The following is a 17,809-nucleotide window of genomic DNA, read 5'->3' as shown; positions in this document are numbered from 1 at the left end:
GCACTCTACCACTTGAACCATACCTCCTTGGCTTTCTGGTGGTTAATTGGAGATAAGATTCTTCCAGACTTTCTTGCCCCAACTGGTCTTGAGCTTCAGTCCTCAGATCTCAGCCCCCTGAGTAGCTAGGATTACAGACATGAGCCACTAGCAGCAGATTTAAGGTTATCTTCTTAAAATATAGATTGTGTCATATTGTTTTCCCTGTGCAAAACCCTCAAGTGGCTTTCCATGCTCTTAGAACAAACTCTACAATCTTTAAAAGCCTAAAAGGCTCACATAATCTGGTTCCCGCTCTCTTCTTCAACCAAATTTCTCTCCCCATCAGTCACAATTTTCAGGTCTCAGACAAGAAAGAAATACTTTTTTTTCTTTCTTTCTTTCTTTTTTTTTGGCGGTCATGGGGTTTAAACACTGGGCCTGGGCACTATCCCTCAGCTCTTCAGCTCAAGGCCAGCACTCTACCACTTGAACCACAGTGCCATTTCTGGTTTTCTGATCATTAATTGGAGTCTCATGGACTTTCCTGCCTTGGCTAGTTTTTAACCACGATCATCAGATCTCAGCCTCTTGAGTAGCTAAGATTACAGGTGTGAGCCACTGGCAAGAAATACTTTTACCTGCTAAGAGAATTTCTGCAAAAGTAAATAAACGTTTTCAAACAATCGAAGAATGTCTTAACCTTACTGGGCTCTCCGTGGACTTCTTTACTCCTTTCAACCTGTAATTCTACTTTCCTTCAGATGTTTTAGCTAAAGAAATACATGCATCCACAAGAAACATCTTGAAATTTGGCAAAAAGGCTGGGCTTCTGACCAAACTAAAGATCCTGTCTCTATCTGTATACATGGATGTGGCTCACCTTTCCATCTATTTAAAATAGCTTCTCGTGCATCTACTGCCAATTTATTCTAATACAAAAGAAACACAGGACTGTGGTGATGCTCATGGGAAAGTCTGAAGCTGTGAACCTGAGATAAGAGAGAGAGCCATAAGATTCATTGTTTAAACAAACCTAGAAGCCAGCACATTCTATCCATCCATGTTTATTCATTAGGGAAGACATATGGAGATGACTAAGATATAACTCAGGCCTTTAAAGAAGCTCAAATATGAGTGGGGAGCCAGGTGCTGGTGGCTCATGCTTGTAATCCTAGCTACTCAAGAGGCTGAGAGCCAAGGATCATGGTTCAAAGCCAGCCTGGGAAGAAAACTCCATGAAATGCTTCTCTCCAATAAACCACTAGAAAACTGGAAGTCGGGCTGTGGCTCAAGTGGTAGAGAGCTTGCCTTGAGTTGAAGAGCTCAGGGACAGTGCCCAGAGTTCAAGCCCCACAACCAACTGAAAAAAAAAAAAAAAATGAGTAGGGACCCAGAAAATGCAAAATGAAAAATACTTGTTCATGTTGACCTGTCAAAGCATTCAGTTAATCCAAGGAGAAATGAGTCGCCCCATTATTAGCATCCAAGACTAGTTGATTTTTAAAATGAGGCCGGCAAGGAGTGTTTCATGAAGTGCTTAGGGGCTCAGATTCCATGACACTTCTCCAAACTTAAAACCACCTGGAGAACCTGGTAAAAATTCACACCCACGACTGGGCACCAGCAGCTCACATCTGTAATCCTAGCTACTCAGGAGGCTGAGATCTGAGGATCATGGTTCAAATCCAGCCTGGGAAGGAAAGTTCTTAGTCTTCAGTTAACCAAAGCGGAGGCGTGGCTCCGGTGGTAGAATGCCATCCTTGCGTGGAAAAGCTGAGGGACAGCGCCCTAGCTCTGAGTTCAGGCCCCAGTACCAACACACATGCGCATTCCGAAAACAAATAGGCTTTAGCTAGCTACACGATACTGCTCGGCTGGAGGCAGACTGTCAATGGGAGGGAAAGCTTGGGAGTGAAGCTGGCTTTTCCAAGTGAGGTGACGTGCCTGTGCTGTCCCTTCCCTCCCAGGTTGGCGGCGCCCGGGAGCGCGGCGGGCGCAGCGCGCAGGAGGTGAGCGGCCGCTCTGCCGCAGGCTTGCCATGCACTGAAGGAGACGCGCTGCCGGTGACCTTCGCTTTCAAAGATGTCTGCTTGTAGCACCTTCACTGAGCACGTGTGGAAACCCGGCGAGTGCAAGAATTGCTTTAAACCTAAGAGCTTGCACCAGCTCCCCGCGGACCCGGCGCCGGGCCCGGGCGCCCATGGCGGCGTGAAGACCAACGCCAACCACAGCAACAACCACCGCATCCGGGCCGCGGGCAGCTTCCGGCCCCCCGTGGCCAAGAAGCCCACGATCGCTGTGAAGCCCACGATGATGGTGGCCGACGGGCCGAGCACGGGCGGCGAGCCGGGCACCCCGGAGTCCGGCGAGAGCAAACCCGTGGCGCCAGGGTGGAACCGGAACCGGGCGGCCGCGGGTTCGAAGCCGCTCACCACCACCACCAACAACAACAACAACGGGGAGCCCGAGGCGCTCAGCCTGGCCCCCAAGTTGTACGAGCCCGCCAAGAAGGGGCCCGGCAACAACAACAACAACGAGGACCACGGGCTGGCGGACGTGCTGAAGGAGGTGGCGGGCCTGGGCCTGGACGGCGAGGCCAGCGCCCGGGAGAGCTTCCTGGGGAGGATCAACGACCGCTACCGGCGCTCGCTGGAGAGGGCGCTGCCGCCCAGCTGCCTGCTGGCCGGCGGCCGGGAGGCGCCCCCCGGGCGGCGCGTGGTGCTGAGCGGGGCCGCCGCGGTCATCAGCAGCGAGGGGGGCCGCTTCTGCTACCCCGAGCCGTCCAGCGGGGAGGAGAGCGACGAGGACGCGCGCCCGGGCCGCCCCGAGGAGGCCGACGAGAGCTGGGGCGAGAGCGACGAGGAGCTGCTGGCCATGGAGATCCGCATGCGCGGCCAGCCGCGCTTCGCCAACTTCCGGGCCCACACGCTGTCGCCCGTGCGGCTCTGCGTGGGCAAGAAGTGGAACACGGTGCCCCTGCGGCACAAGTCCCTGCAGCGCGTCTGCGCCGTGGACTACGACGACAGCTACGACGAGATCCTGAACGGCTACGAGGACAGCTCCGGGGCCTCCTCCGGCCAGGGCAGCGTGCAGAGCATGGGCTCGTCCAGCTCCACCTCGCCCGAGTCCTCCCTCACCGGGGAGTCGCGCCCCGAGACGGCCAGCAGCGCGTCCCCGAGGCTGTGCAACGGGGAGCCGGTCCCCGAGCGGCCGGGGCCGGGCAGGGACGGCACGGAGGCCGAGCCCGGCCCTGCCGGCCCTGCTGGCCAGGAGAAGGACGCGTCCCGGGCTTCCAAGGGCTCCGTCAAAGCTCCGGAGACTCACAAAGCCGTCCTGGCGCTCCGGCTGGAAGAGAAGGACGGAAAGATTGCCGTGCAGACGGACAAGCAAGAAAGTAAAGTCTCCAAAGAGATCGCGGGGCAGGCGGTAACCATCAGCCTGGTTCCGGTGGAGGAGCAGGCGAAGCCGTACCGCGTGGTGAACCTGGAGCAGCCGCTGTGCAAGCCGTACACGGTGGTGGACGTGTCGGCGGCCATGGCGGGCGAGCGCCTGGACGGCCCCGCGGGCAGCGCCCGGGCCGCCGGCCCCGCCTCCACCCCCAGCTCCCCGGTCACGTCGCCCACGCTGACCCCGGGGCCGGTCAGCGCGCGTTTCCCAAAATCCAGCGCGATCCGGTACCAGGAGGTGTGGACCTCCAGCACCAGTCCCCGGCAGAAGATCCCGAAGGCCGGGCTGGCGCCGGGCGGGCCCGGGCCCGACGCGCCCCCGAGGAAGAGCTGCCACAAGTCGGCGCCCACCTCACCCACCGCCACCAACGTCGCCTCCAAAACCATCCCGGTCAAGTCGCCCAACCTGTCCGAAATAAAATTTAATAGCTACAACAACGCGGGGATGCCGCCCTTCCCCATCATCATTCACGACGAGCCGAGCTACGCGCGGAGCTCCAAAAACGCCATCAAAGTCCCCATCGTCATTAACCCCAGCGCCTACGACAACCTGGCCGTCTACAGGAGCTTCCTGGGGACCAGCGCCGAGCTGTCTGTGAAGGAGAAAACCACGAGCGTGATAAGCCACACCTACGAAGAGATCGAAACCGGGAGCAAAGCCTCGGAGGCCGCCGCGGGCCGAGCCGCCGACGGCGCCCAGGAGAAGGGGGCTTCCGGCGGCGCGGGGCGCCCGCGGGGCGCCGTGGCGCAGAAAGTTCTGGAGTTTAACAGCTGCCTGAGCAGAGGCCAGTCGTCCCCGCAGAGGAGCTACAGCTCCAGCCACAGCTCCCCGGCCAAGATCCAGAGGCCCCCGCCCGAGCTCGCGGCCAAAACCGAGGCCGCCCCCGAGTGTCAGCCGGGCGCGGCCAGGGAGCAGGCTAGCGCCGCGCCCTCCCCGACGGCGGCTGCCGTCCAGCCGCCCCAGGGCCCCCCCGAGGCCGCCCCACCGGGCCCCAAGACCTGCAGCGCCGAAGAGCTGTACGCCGTGCCCCCTGACGCCGAGCCCGCGCCCGCCAGGCCCAAGTCTCTCTTTACGCCTCCCCCCGGCGGAGAGGCCGAGGCCCCTCCGGCTGCAGAAAGCCCACCCGCCAGAGCGCAGAAAGAGCCCCTGGCGAAGCCGGCCGCGTCCCCCCGCGCCGGGCTGCGGGCCAGCCCCCCGGGCGCGCCCTCGCCGCCCTTCCCGCCGCCGCGCTCCACCTCCTCCCCCTACCACGCCCGCAGCCTGCTGCAGCGCCACTTCACCAACTGGACCAGGCCCTCCGGCCCCGCCCGGGCCACCGAGGCCGAGGCCGTCCTGCACCCGGAGAGCAGCAGGCGGGCAGCGGACGCCAAGCCCAAACGCTGGATATCCTTTAAAAGCTTCTTCCGCCGTCGGAAAACGGACGAGGAGGACGACAGAGAGAAAGAGCGCGAGAAAGGGAAGCTGGTGGGCCTGGACGGCACGGTCATCCACATGCTGCCGCCGCCGCCCGTGCAGCGCCACCACTGGTTCACCGAGGCCCGCGGCCAGGCCAGCGAGAAGCCCGCCATCGTCTTCATGTACCGGTGTGACCCGGCCCAAGGCCAGCTCAGCGGGGACCAGGCGGCCGCGGCCGCGAGGGGAAGAGCGGAGGAGGTAGAAGCCGGGGGATCCGAGAAGAAGAGCGTCCATTCGCCACCACAGATCCCAGGAACAGGTCCCAGGTACGTAGAGCACCCTGGTAAGGAGACGGGGAATTTTTCTTACCACGATTTTAGGAGCTAAATTTTATTTAACATCTTTGATGATTGCACAAGAGCCATTTCTGCGGGCCATCATCTGTCTGGTGAATGCATTCCCAGATTAGAATAGTACCCGAGCCATCCGATTGCAATGAACAAAGTTTATGGCCCTGGCTCTCTAGCTAAGGTAGCCGGCTGCATGCTGGTGAATACAGACAAGCTTTACCATAGCAAAGCAAGCCCATCCCGCTGGAGCAGCAGCAATCCATTGCTGTCACGGTTCTGTGCAGTTCTGTGCTGGCGTGAGGAGAAGCAGCATCAACTGAATGCTCTCTCCTCACTGCAAAGGAAATCAGAGTCTTTAAGCAGTTCTTTGGGGCTGTTACGAAAGTGTTATTCCCTTAATGCAATTACTTTATTTGGAAGCAGTGTTTGGTTTTATGTTATTCTCTCCTGGCCTCCTTTCAAGTGTAGTGAAAAAGTGGGGAGCAAGGAGCACTTTATAGATTTTTTTTTTGTTCTAGTCCTGGGGCTTTGAACTCAGGGCCTGGGAACTGTCCCTGAGCTTCTTTTGCTCAAGGCTAGTACTCTGCCACTTGAGCCACAGCGCCACTTCTGGCTTTTTATGAGTATGTGGTACTGAGGAATCGAACCCAGGGCTTCATGCATGATAAGTAAGTACTCTACCACTAAGCCACATTCCCAGTCCTATAGATGTTTAAGGTAGAATAAGAAGCCTTTTCGTGTGTGGGTGTGTGTGTACGTGTGTGTGTGTGTGTATGTTTGTGTGTTTGCTGATATTGGGGCTTGAATTTGGCCTCAAGCCCTCACTTGGCTTTTCCTGTTACAGGCTGGCTCTCTAACACTTGAGCCACACCTCCAGTTCTGGCTCTTGGATGGTTAATTGTAGATAAATGTCTCTCAGATTTGTCTGCCTAGACTGGCTTTGAACCTTGATTCCAAGATCTCAGCCTTTTGAGTAGCTAGGATTATGGCATAAGCCACTAACACCCACCTCACACCCCAGCCTTTAGCTAGTGAAATGGAGATAAGAGTCCTAGACTTTTCTGCCACACAGGCCTTTAAACCTCAATATCAGATTTCAGCCTCCTGAGTAGCTAGAATTACTGGCTTGAGCATTGGCACCTGACTCTATGTCCTGAGTACTGCGGTCCAATTTTGAGCCATCTTCCCTCCTAACTTAGCAGTGAACCTTCCTTCTCTGCCCAGCCTGGTTCTCTCTGGCAGAGACAAAACAACCTCTGCTTAATGGGGAAGATTCTCTTGCCAGTTTTTCTTTAACCAAGTATAAATAAACATGTGTGAACACTTGATACCTTCGGTCTCCCTAGCAAAATGCCACGAAGTTTTATACATGCTCTTTAAGAAAATGAGCCACCAAATAGTTGTCAAGTTCTAGCCATGTCCTGTTTTCCTTAAATCTGTGCAGTTGCAAAGCAACTGGAATAGCAGTAATACATTCCTAGAAGAGTAGTCTTATTGGTGGTTGAATGCTGAATGCTGTATTCGGTGTTTGCGTACTCAGTGATAGACTGTCCTACTCAAGGAGTCATAAAATGCATGTATTGCTGGTTACTGTTGTATTTCGCAAAGAGGCAATTTGAGACAGCAAGAGCTACCTGGGGAGGGCTGGCAGATAGTGCCTGCAGATCAATACATGGCTTTATGCCATGTGGGTATGGCTGTGGTGGATTTATCCACACCCTGGAAGAATCAATGATTCAGCCTCTCTTCTGAATGAATAAATGAGTGAATGAATGATTCACCAACTGTCCTTTGGCCTAATACCACTGTGTGGGGGCTTGAGGGCAGCCCCCTTGCCAGATATTTGTATTTTCACAGATTGGGTTATACTTGGACCAGTCATGCTTTCCAATTTTCTTTTCTTTTCCTTCCTTCCTTCCTTCCTCCTCCTTTTCTTCCTTTCCTTCCTTCCTGCCTGCCTTCCTTTCTTTCTTTCTTTCTTTCTTTCTTTCTTTCTTTCTTTCTTTCTTTCTTTCTTTCTTTCTTTCTTTCTTTCTTCTTTTGTTGTTGTTGATACTGAGGCCTGAACTCAAGGCCTCTCCTTCTTGCTTGGCTTTTTCACTTTAGGCTGGTGCCCTACCACTTGAGCCACACTCTACTGGCTTTTTGCTGATTAATTGGAGATGAGAACCTCAAAGACTTTCCTGCCCAGACTACCTTTGAACCATGATCCTCAGATCTCAGCCTCCTTAGTGCCTAAGGTTGCAGGCATGAGCCACCATTACCTATTTTCTACTTCATGTTTTGGTTTTTGTTTCTGCCTCCCCCTCCCCCCCCCCAAGTGATGGGCTTGAGCTCAGGGACTCACTAGGCAGGTGCTCTCCACTTGAACCACACCCCTATCCCCATGGCTTTCCTTATAGTAACCCCACACAGCCACACACCACCGCTGGGCACTCTGGAGGGATGATAAGGCAGATGGCAGCACTCCCAGAGTTTCCAGCCCAGCAGTTCTCAGTGCCGGTACTTTACACTTCCAATAACTGCCACTGACTGAGTTCAGACCACACTTCAGAGCCACTGATCTCACGCCAGCCTAAAGATACATGCTGGAGTCCAGGGAAAGCCTCGTCAGAGGTATTAAGCTGTCGTTAAAGGCTACACGGGAGGCTGAAATCTGAGGATCGGTATGGTGGCATAGAACTGTATTTGGGAGGTAGAGTTGGAAAGTTTGAGGTCAGCCTAGGCCAAAACGCAAACCTTCTCTCAATAAGCAAACCAGGCATGGAGGTTCACATCCATAAACCCTGCTACACAGGCACAGGTAGGATGACTGCTGTCCAAGGCCTGGCCCTGGAGAAAAAAGCAAGACCCTGTCAGAAAAATAAATAAAGGAAAAAAGTACTAGAACCATGGCCCACGCCACAGACTAGCTAGCTAGCTAGCAAGCCCTAGGCCCTGAGTTCAAACCCCAATACCACCAAAAATTTTCTCATTTCATACTGTCCCCAAGCAAGTAGAAAAAGTAGTATTCATTAGGTTATTTTTAACATTGTGTAAAGTTTAGGACATGAATATGCATATCGAAAAACATACACCATTTGCTTCTTAAATAATTGCCTCCTTTACGTGGGCACACCATTGGTAATTACTTGAAGCAACTTAGAGGGAAAAAGCATTACAATCAAATGTCAACATTTGTGTTTCTGGCTTGATGGCAGTGCGTACATTAAGATACCATCCCACGGCTAGGGGCACACTGCTGACAAAAATGAAAATACAATTTTACTAGGAGTAAATGAAGATTCTGAATCTAAGCTGTCTGTAAGGAATGAACAATGAACAACTTCTGCACTGAGGGCCAGACCCAGGCAGGCCCCTGAAAGATGAGCGGGATGGAATGCCATCATTTATTTGATTATTCAGAAGACAGAACCCGAATATATGCCAGACGACATTAGAACAAGTAGCTAGGAAAGACATTGCTGAAATTGTAAAGTTAAGTTTAACTTTAGCTTCGACTAGTTGGCTTACAATGATGCCTAGCATACAGACTTAATTTGAAGATTTCACGAGAAGGCATAAAATAGGCATGGCACACACACTGTGGCATAGTGGGTGCTAAAAGATGGTAGTAGCGTCTCTGCTCTCACTGTGATGGAGCTAGATGTACAGAAACACAAATGAGAGTGGTTAAATTAGCTTAAAACAGATGCTTAGAAATAAAGTTGGAAGCTGGGAGTTGGTGGCTCATGCCTGTAATCCTAGCGACTCGAGAGGCTGAGATCCAGGGATCATGGTTCAGCCCAGGCAGGAAAATCCATGAGACCCTTATCTCTAATTTTCCAGCAAAAAGCAAGAAGTAGAAGTGTATCTCAGGTTGTAGAGTGTCACCTTGAAGAAGTAGAAGTGTAGCTCAGGTTGCAAAGTGTCACCTTGAACAAAAAAAACAAGTGAAAAGTCCAAGGCCCATGCAATGATCACAGGTTTCTGAATAATGCAGTTGAGTTTGGGTCTCAGATCCACTCCCAAAGTCCCGTGGAACTACTGGAGAATGGGGCCTAGTTGAACTCCAACCCCTTCTTCCCAACTCCTCTTTGCTTCCTGGCCACCATGAGATGAGCAGCTCTCCTCTGCCACATGCTCCCGCCATAATGTACTGCCTCACCACAGGCCAGATGACCATTGACAGAAACTTAAACCCTTCCTCCTTGTTAGCTGATTATATCAGGTGTTTCATCACACTAACAAATACGAATGGTAAGACATTTGTCTTTCTCACTGTGTTGACTTTTGCACTGATGATGCAAAATCTGTTCTAGGTGAAACTGTTTGTTTTATAGTAAGCATCAAGGCCATGGCACTATATTGGGAATTTAAAAGACAAAAAGGTTTTGCTTAAGAATGTCTTTGATGGGGTCAGTAGCTCACAGTAGCTACTCAGGAAGAAAAGGGAAGGAACATGGTTCAAGGCTAGCCCAGGTAAAGAGTTGGTGAGACCCTCATCTCAATAAGCTAGGAATGGTAGCTCAGGCCAGTGATCCCACCTACCAGAGAGGCCATTGGTATGAGGATCATGGTCTGAGGCTGTCCCTGGGGATAGGAGATCACCAGATCTACTTAAAAACTAACTATAAAGCAAAAAGGGCTAGGGACACTCAAGTGGTAGAGTGCCTACCTAGTAAACACAAGGTCCTGGGTTCAAACCCCAGTACTACCAAAGAATAGAATATCCTTGATGAAGTCCTAAATTCATTAAATCTCGACTCTTTAATTATCTATCTTGTTAAAGATTCTGTGTCCTGAGAAAGTACACATAGAATACCTTCTTGTATATATTTATACCACAAGGGTGGTGGTGAAGTAGTTTGAGTTAGAAGGCTTAATCAGCCCTCTCATTCCTGGGGGAAAAAAAACTCACCAACAACTTCATCTGAGTACTTAGCAGGCATTTTTCTGAATGACCATAGTGAGCCATGGGAAAAGCTGACTGGATTTATTGTCAGTGATAAAATTCATGCTTTCAAACAAAATTATAAACTTTCAGAGTCATATGTTGGTGACTCCTGCCTATAATCCTAATTATTCAGGAGGCCGAGATCTGAAGAATGAGGTTCAAAGCCAGCCCTGGCAGACTAATCAAGAGAAGACTCTTACCTCCTATTAACAGACAAAAAGCCCAAAGTGGAGGTATGGTTCAAGTGGTAGCCTCTCTTGAGCACAAAACTCAGGAACACTAAGACCCTGTGTTCTAGCTCCATTACCAGCATACACAAACACACAAAGAACTTTTGGAAACTTCTATCTGACCCCTTGACCTTGACAGCTTTCTAATCCTTACTATTTACTGATGAGATCAGTGGTGGACTTAGCAGACATAATCCTTCTTTAGGCCCTTTTTATCAGCCAGTCTCTGTGTTTGGAAGGCTTCCTTCAGATCTTTGCAAAGTTGGCTCCTCATCATTCAGCTGTCAATTTAAATGTCACCTTCTCAGAGGACTCTTGACTGACCTCCTATCTACCTTCTCCTGACACTCATTTCATATTCTGTTCAACAAACTATGGTAGTAAAGTGTTTTTTTTCTTTTTTGCCATTACAAGAATTTAAACTCAGGGCCCTGTGTTTGCTCAGCTTGCTTTGTGAAGGCTGGCACTCTACCACTTGATCCACACCGCTAAGAGGCCACCTTTTTTGCTAGTTGGTTGAGGAAGGGAGTCTTATGACTTCTCTGTCTAGTTGGCTTCAAACCATGATCCTCCAAATCTCAGCCTTCTGAGTAGATAGGATTACAAGCCTGAGTCACCATTACCCAGCCATAGTGAACTCTTGGTCTATAACTAAAATCATATCTGTTTGCATATGTTGTTTTCAAACAAGTTCTATGTCCTGGCTATAAGAACATTACCAAAACACAGAATGCCAAGTTTAGGAACTGGGCTTTAAAAATAAATAAATAAAACTTCTCCCTATCATAGGCAAGATCTATCACCACTCACATTGGTGTCTTTAAAGTTTTAGTTCAAAATCTTTTTCCAGGGGTTGGGCATGTGGCTTAGTGGTAGAGTGCTTGCCTAGCATGCATGCAGCCTCAGGACCACATAAACAGAAAAAGCCAGAAATGGCACTGTGGCTCAAGTGGTAGAGTGCTAGCCTTGAGCAAAAGAAGCTCAGGGACAGTGCCCAGTCCCTGAGTTCAAGCCCCAGGACTAGCTAAATGAATAAATAAATATCTTTTTCCAATGGCACAAATTTAAATCTAGTGAGCTAGAGAATAGCTATGAAATTCCAGCCAGTGCTGCCAATACCAGTTGTTGTCTAACTGGGCTCTTGATCTTTAGCTGATCTTTCTATCTCCACCACCTTTAAACACTGGTTTCCAGATAAGCAAAGACCTCCATCCTGTACTCGAGGATCCCAAGTACATCATGATTCTTTAGAAGTATCTCAAGGATCTGGGTAAGTCTAGCAGTAGCTAAAATTCTATTTACACACCCCAGCCAACCTCAGATTATAGCAGCAGATTGGATATGGGACACCTTTGCTCCATTAAAAATTACTATTGATCTGTATAAACTTTGCTTTAACCTCCTAAGGTTTTCTTCATCTTCTCAGAGACCTTTGAGCTCAACGGCATTCCTCAGAAATCCAGGAGTCAGTCCTGAGAATGCTCTAATCCACTCCAGCACTCACCGGTGCAGCCCCACGGCTCCCTGTGGTGGCTGGGCTAAGTCCAGCCTGACACTTGTTCTGTAGATGATATTACCATATTCATCTTCTATGTGTTTCCTATGGCTGTTCTTGCACTATAACAGCAGGGTTGAATAGCCACAATAGAGACTATATGACCCACAAAGCCTTAAGTACTTGCTGTCCTTTACCAAAAAGTTTGGTGACCTCTTAAGCTCAGATATCGCAGTTGGCCTGGCTGTCAGGCCTGCCTGGACTAAAATAACAAGAGCTTCTCATGGTGTGTGTGTGTGTGTGTGTGTGTGTGTGTGTGTGTGTGTGTGTGTGTGTGGTGTGTGTGTGTGTGTGTGGTGTACTACGAAAGATGACAGCCTAAGCACTTCCTAGACTATGGAAAACATGACATATTTCTCCCTTGGAAGACACAGTTAGAAGCTTGCCTTGTTTTAATTTGTTGGTTTTGGTGCCAGAACTAGGGCTTGAACTCAGAGCCTCTCACTACCATGTGAGCCACTTCTGGCTTTTGCTGGTTAATTGAAGATAAGAGTCTCACAGACTTTTTCTGCCTGGGCTGGCTTTGAACCTAGATCCTCAGATCTCAGCCTCCTAAATAGCTGGGATTGCACTCATGAGCCACCTACACTTGGATTTCCAATAAAAGCTTATTTTGTATTGTCTTTTCTTGTTACTTACAGAATCCTATCTAAGTCATATTTGCCTATTGAAAACCAAACTGGCCTTGAAAATCAAGTTTCTTCTCATAAAGAAAAATATAACACAAGACCAAGAACACAGGGCTGGGTGCCAGTGGCTCACACCTCAGGAGGCTGAGCTCTGAGGATCACAGCTCAAAACCAGCCACGGCAGGAAAGTCTGAGACTCTTATCTCCAATAAACTACTCAAAAGAAACCAGAAGTGAGCACAAAGAAGCTTAGGGACAGCGCCAGGCCCTGAGTTCAAGCCCCAGGAACCAGCCCCCCAAAAAAGACAAGAGCACAAATAGATGCTTGCTTTCCTGTTTGCATGTTCTTTTCCTCTAAAGAAAATTCTGGATTACAACATGTATAAAGATCATGTCTACATTTGGAGACACATTGTTCCTAGTTCATGACATCCTTTAAATTGAATTTTTAAAATAATCTCATTTTAGAGAAAACTGGTACCAAAATTTTATCCTAATCATAGAGTGATCCTGAATGGTTATATGCATATGTAACATGAGGCTTGTGAGTGTGGTTTTGGTTTGGTGTTTTTTTGTTTTTTAGGTTTTTGGTTTTTTTTTTTTGGTCGGTCATGGGGCTTGAACTCTGGGCTTGGGCGCTGTCCCTGCACTCTTCAGCTCAAGGCGAGCACTCTACCACTTGAGCCACAATACCACTTACAGTTTTTTAGTGGTTTATTGGAAATAAGGGTCTCACGGACTTTCCTGCCCTGGCTGGCTTTTAACTGTCCTGCCCTGGCTGGCTTTTAACTGTGATGCTCAGATCTGAGCCTCCTGAGTAGCTAGGATTACAGGCGTGAGCCACTGGCACCCGGCTGGTTTATTTTTTTGTGTGACTACATTGAGGCTTGAACTCAGGGCCTGGGCACTGATCCTTAGCTTTATCACTCAAGGCTAGAACTCTACCACTTGAATCACAGCTTCACTTCCAACGTTTTGGTGGTTAATTGAGAGTAAGAGTCCCATGGATTTTCCTGCCCCAGCTGGCTTCAAACTAAGATCCTCAGATCTTAGTAGCTAGGATTATAGGTGTGAGCTACTGCAACCCTATAACAGGTGTGGTTTTAGGTGGCAGCTTTCTATTCCTTCCTGTTGGTCGTGACACTTTGCTTTGCAGGGAAGTAAACTGTCTTGATTCATCTAATCATGAATATCTTCCAGAGGGAAGATTCAGATTCAGAATCCCTGACTTAGTCAGCTTCGTTTGTTGTCCCCTTATGAATCTGATTTTAAATCACAGCACTTAGGTAAATCTTACACAATCATCTGTCACTCTCCCAAATGTGTTAGTTCTGCAGCTCATCCTTCAAGTTCTATAGGGAACAAGAGGCACAAGTTCATCCATACTCCCCGGGTTCCTCTGTAAACCCATCTGTGTCTTCAGAGTTTGTTAGGCCCTCTGAGTGTTCCTGTTGTACTCCTGCAGTGACTTGGAGTCTCCCATGTCTTCTGTCCCTCACAACATCAGCCTGAGCCCGGGCAGGCATGTCTGTGACCAGCAAAGCCACAGAGTCATGTGATTCATTGACCTGTCAAGCAGTCTAAAAGTACTCCGCATTAGCACAGCTATCCACTCTGTTAAATGTACTTTATGCAAATGTCCTAATTAATACATTGTATAAATGTCACCACACCCATTTTACAGATAAATAATGGACAGGGGTGCAGAATAGCATTGGCTGCAGAGCTGACATTAAATGTGAGTTTCTAACTTTCCAGTTGGCCTGCAGGCCTTTGGGACACCGTCTCAGTAAATGGTTATTTAACATAACTGCAATTGCCTCTTGATTACAGAGTGACATTTAGAGGTTTAATTTTAGGATGGACAATTGATCCTCTACAATGATGATCTCTCAACAGCAAAGAGAAAGCGTGGCCTACTAGAAAAAAAGGCAAGGTAATAATGACCCTGGCGCACTGATTAGTGCCTCCTCCCCCAACTAATTTTCATGAGTGAAAGTCTCAGGAATCAGCTGGTTGTCTTTCTGTGTGTTGGCACATGATTGCAGTTCTTCACTGCACCTGACACTGAACTTCTCCATAGTGGAGAGCATGTTTCCAGATCCACCTGCTTGTCTGTGCTGGAACCAGTTCAGATCCCTTTCTCCAGGAGAAATCCAGAAATCCTGGTGGGTGGGGGTGGCTATAGAGGGTGGTGGGTGACATTCTCTAGTGCTCTGCTTGCCCTGATGCCACCTCATTACTGAGTGCTTACCTCAACCCTCAGCCCCCACATGGGGGTTCTGAGGAGGAAGGTCCCCTAACACATGGAGGCATTATGGGTAATGAAGGGCTGGAGTAGTCTTTGAAGACTAGTACATTGAGGCATTGTGGGTAATGGAGTCGCCTTTAAAAATTAGCTGTATTTGGAGTCAGATCATCTGAGCCAAGTCAAGACAGTCTGGAACAAGGATGGAAATGCAGATTGCAACCTCATTTTAAAAGGTCTTGTGACTTACCAGTGGCCTCTGGGCTGCCTCCGGGTTGTATGGATGATTGAAGAGGCCCCCTCTTGTTGTAGCAACTTTTTCTGCCATGAAGCCTGTCCTTCATGCTTACCTCTGTCCTCTGCTGGTGAAGTAACATTCCTTACGAAATGCTGGCTGGCTTCGCTTACTGCTGGAATCACAGAGGTCATTGCTTATATTCAGGGTAGTCTTCAGCCAGCTTAGAACAAAAATGCTAGACTAGGCCAAATCCTCTAACATTTTGTGGGTATGCATAATTATGTTCTAATAATAAACCTCAGATGATTAGGAATGGTTCCAAAGTATTACCCCTCCACTTTTTAAACAGCTGATTATAAATTTCTTAGTGACTACCTACATTATTTACTTACCCTCCTCTGCTTATATTCCTTCTGGGGAATGATGCTCCATTACTTTAGATGGTCCTGCTCACTTTTCACACCTTCTTTCTTCTATATTTATTGTCCTTTTCTTTCTGGGGGACAGAGACCATGAAAAATGGCTTGTCAGAGGATTCCTGAGACTGGCTCCATTTGAATCACCTGGAGTCTGTAAATGCAGATTCCTGGACCATATTTGAAGTTGTCAAATCTGTCCCTAGAGGTAGGAGCTCAGAATCCACATCTTTAGTGAACTCCCCAGACATTTTTTTTAGGTACATTAAAAGCTTAGTGACTGTTTTGGCATAATATTTTGTAATACAGACTTTGGAAATGTATGGGAATGCTAACAATGAAATCCCCTCTGTATATGTAAGTTAATTTAAAAAATAATAATAATACAGACTTGGATGTTAATTAGATCTGGGTTTGAATCTTGCTTCTGCCACTTATTAACTGTTATTTTGGACAAGTTACTTGATGTTTGCTTATTGTTTTCCTCCGGTATATATTGAGAGGCAGAATATTGTAGCTGTTGCGAGAACACACTCTAGAATGAAACTGCCATGGGAAGCAAAGTCCTGACAAGTCACTGAACCTCTCCAGGTTATAAAGTCTTCATCTGTGCAGCCCAGATATTCACCTGCCTGTAGGTGGCTGTAAGACTGAACTGAATTTATGTAAAGAGCTTAGAAAGGGAAAAGGGATTCCCCTACCTTCACTGCCTCCCCTAAGGCACTGTTGACAATGTGTGGAAACAGTTTGGGCTGTCACCTGCAGAGGTGTATAGAGGCAAGAACTGCAGCCCTCCCCAGGAAAGAGTGACCCGGCTGGAGCATGCGGCGCTGCTGAGGGGCGGGGCCCTGTGTCAGCGCTGCCAGCTGCTGTCATTGTTGCTGTTGTGAGAGTGACAGCCCTCCAGTCACCCTGGGAACACGGTGCCTAACTCCACAGATGCAGAGCTGGCGTTGCATAGAGCTGGTCCTTACCAGGAAGCCAAATACCTAGAAACATTCTCAGACCAGACCAGTTCCTATGTTCTTAATTTTTTTTATTTCTATCCTAAAGGTGATAGAGAGAGAGGGGTTACAGTTACATAAGTGAGGTGAAGAATACATTTCTTTTTGGACAGTGTCACCCTTTCTCTCACACTCGCCCAGTTTAACCTTCCCATCCCCATAAAGAAAGCCTTTGCAATGTAAATAATTGCTTTTTTGTTTGTTTAGGCGATTTTTCAAAATACAGCACATCTGTCATCTTTTCTTCCCCCATCCTTTAATCACAGCCACATTCTTTTCCATCACCATAATCAAATATTTATTGAGTCTTTGCAATACTTCTTGCTTGCCTTATGGCACCAGTGCAGTAGAAAGAACAAGGACATGCCCAGTGGCTCGTATCTGTCATCCCAGCTACACCAGAGGCTGAGAGCTGAGGATCACAGTTTGAAGCCAGCCCAGACAGGAAAGTCTGTGAAGCTCTTTTTATCCAATTAAGTAGCAAAAAAGCCAAAAGTGGAGGTGTGGCTCAAGCCATAAAGTACTAGCCTTGAGTGAACCTAAGCCTGAGGCCGAAGTTCAAGTCCTCCTACCGGCACAGAAAGAGAAAGAGGAAGAGAGGGTGGGAGGGAGAAGAGAGAGAGAGAGAAAGGAAGGAAGAGAAAGGAAGTGGACATTAGAGTTGAGCGGTATCCATCCAGACCCCACACAGCCACCTACACCCCCGTGTTACTTCTGATGATGTGTTTCCTCGCCTCTACTTCTTGATGTGTTCAGTGGTTACATGGAGAGTGTGTCGCTTGCTTAGTGCTGACAGGACTTGTGTTCTGAGTACTCTGAGGTCACATTTCCTCAGTAAGCCTGTGGAGATCTGGAGGAGTCCCAGGAACATAGTCATCTCCCTGCTCTGAGTCAGAGGGTGGAGGGAGAGCAGAGGCGCACAGCACAAGGCCCCAGCCCTCCTGGGGCTGGCCTGCTACTGAGGGCCGTGGGGGTCAGGTAAGATCTTGTCCATCCATCAATACATTACTCCCTTCTGTTAGGAGTGAGTCAGGGCTGAAGGGGAGTGCTGAGCAGATGGAAGAATGACAACCTTATTTGATTGCTCTTTCCCAAAATTAGCTGATCTTTTCTATTAACTTGCCCAGATACCATTCTGAGTTGGTATTTCATAGGGTTTTTAAACCATCATTTTTCTTAGTATTATGAAGGTGACAGTGATTTATAGTGGCCTCTTTTTTTTTTTAATCTACCTTGCTGTCATACAGTCTGATGCCTTGAGGACATTTTAATTTTCTATTCACATCTACTTTAAAAAAAAAAAAGTCAGGCACCAGTGGCTCACGCCTATAATCGTAGCTACTCAGGAGGCTGAGGATTGTAGTTCAAAGCCAGCCCAG

The 17,809-nt window shown here is 48.7% G+C and overlaps 1 protein-coding gene across 5 annotated transcripts in view; it reads left to right on the top strand.

Annotated features, from left to right (window-relative positions):
* Peak1 (pseudopodium enriched atypical kinase 1) overlaps window positions 1-17,809 on the top strand; it is a 230,520-nt gene that overhangs the window by 173,455 nt on the left and 39,256 nt on the right. For all 5 annotated transcript variants that reach the window (XM_070042827.1, XM_070042825.1, XM_070042828.1 and 2 more), the window contains one exon: window positions 1,950-5,150. In XM_070042827.1, the coding sequence (XP_069898928.1) occupies window positions 2,065-5,150 (3,086 nt within the window). In that variant the 5' untranslated portion in view covers window positions 1,950-2,064. The remainder of the gene's footprint in view (window positions 1-1,949; window positions 5,151-17,809) is intronic.

The sequence above is a fragment of the Dipodomys merriami genome, unplaced genomic scaffold, assembly GCF_024711535.1.
Source record: "Dipodomys merriami isolate MVZ:Mamm:240054 unplaced genomic scaffold, mDipMer1.0.p SCAF_33, whole genome shotgun sequence".
NCBI lineage: Eukaryota > Metazoa > Chordata > Mammalia > Rodentia > Heteromyidae > Dipodomys > Dipodomys merriami.
Note: the sequence above shows the minus strand (reverse complement) of the source record. Positions and strands in the feature narration are given on the sequence as shown.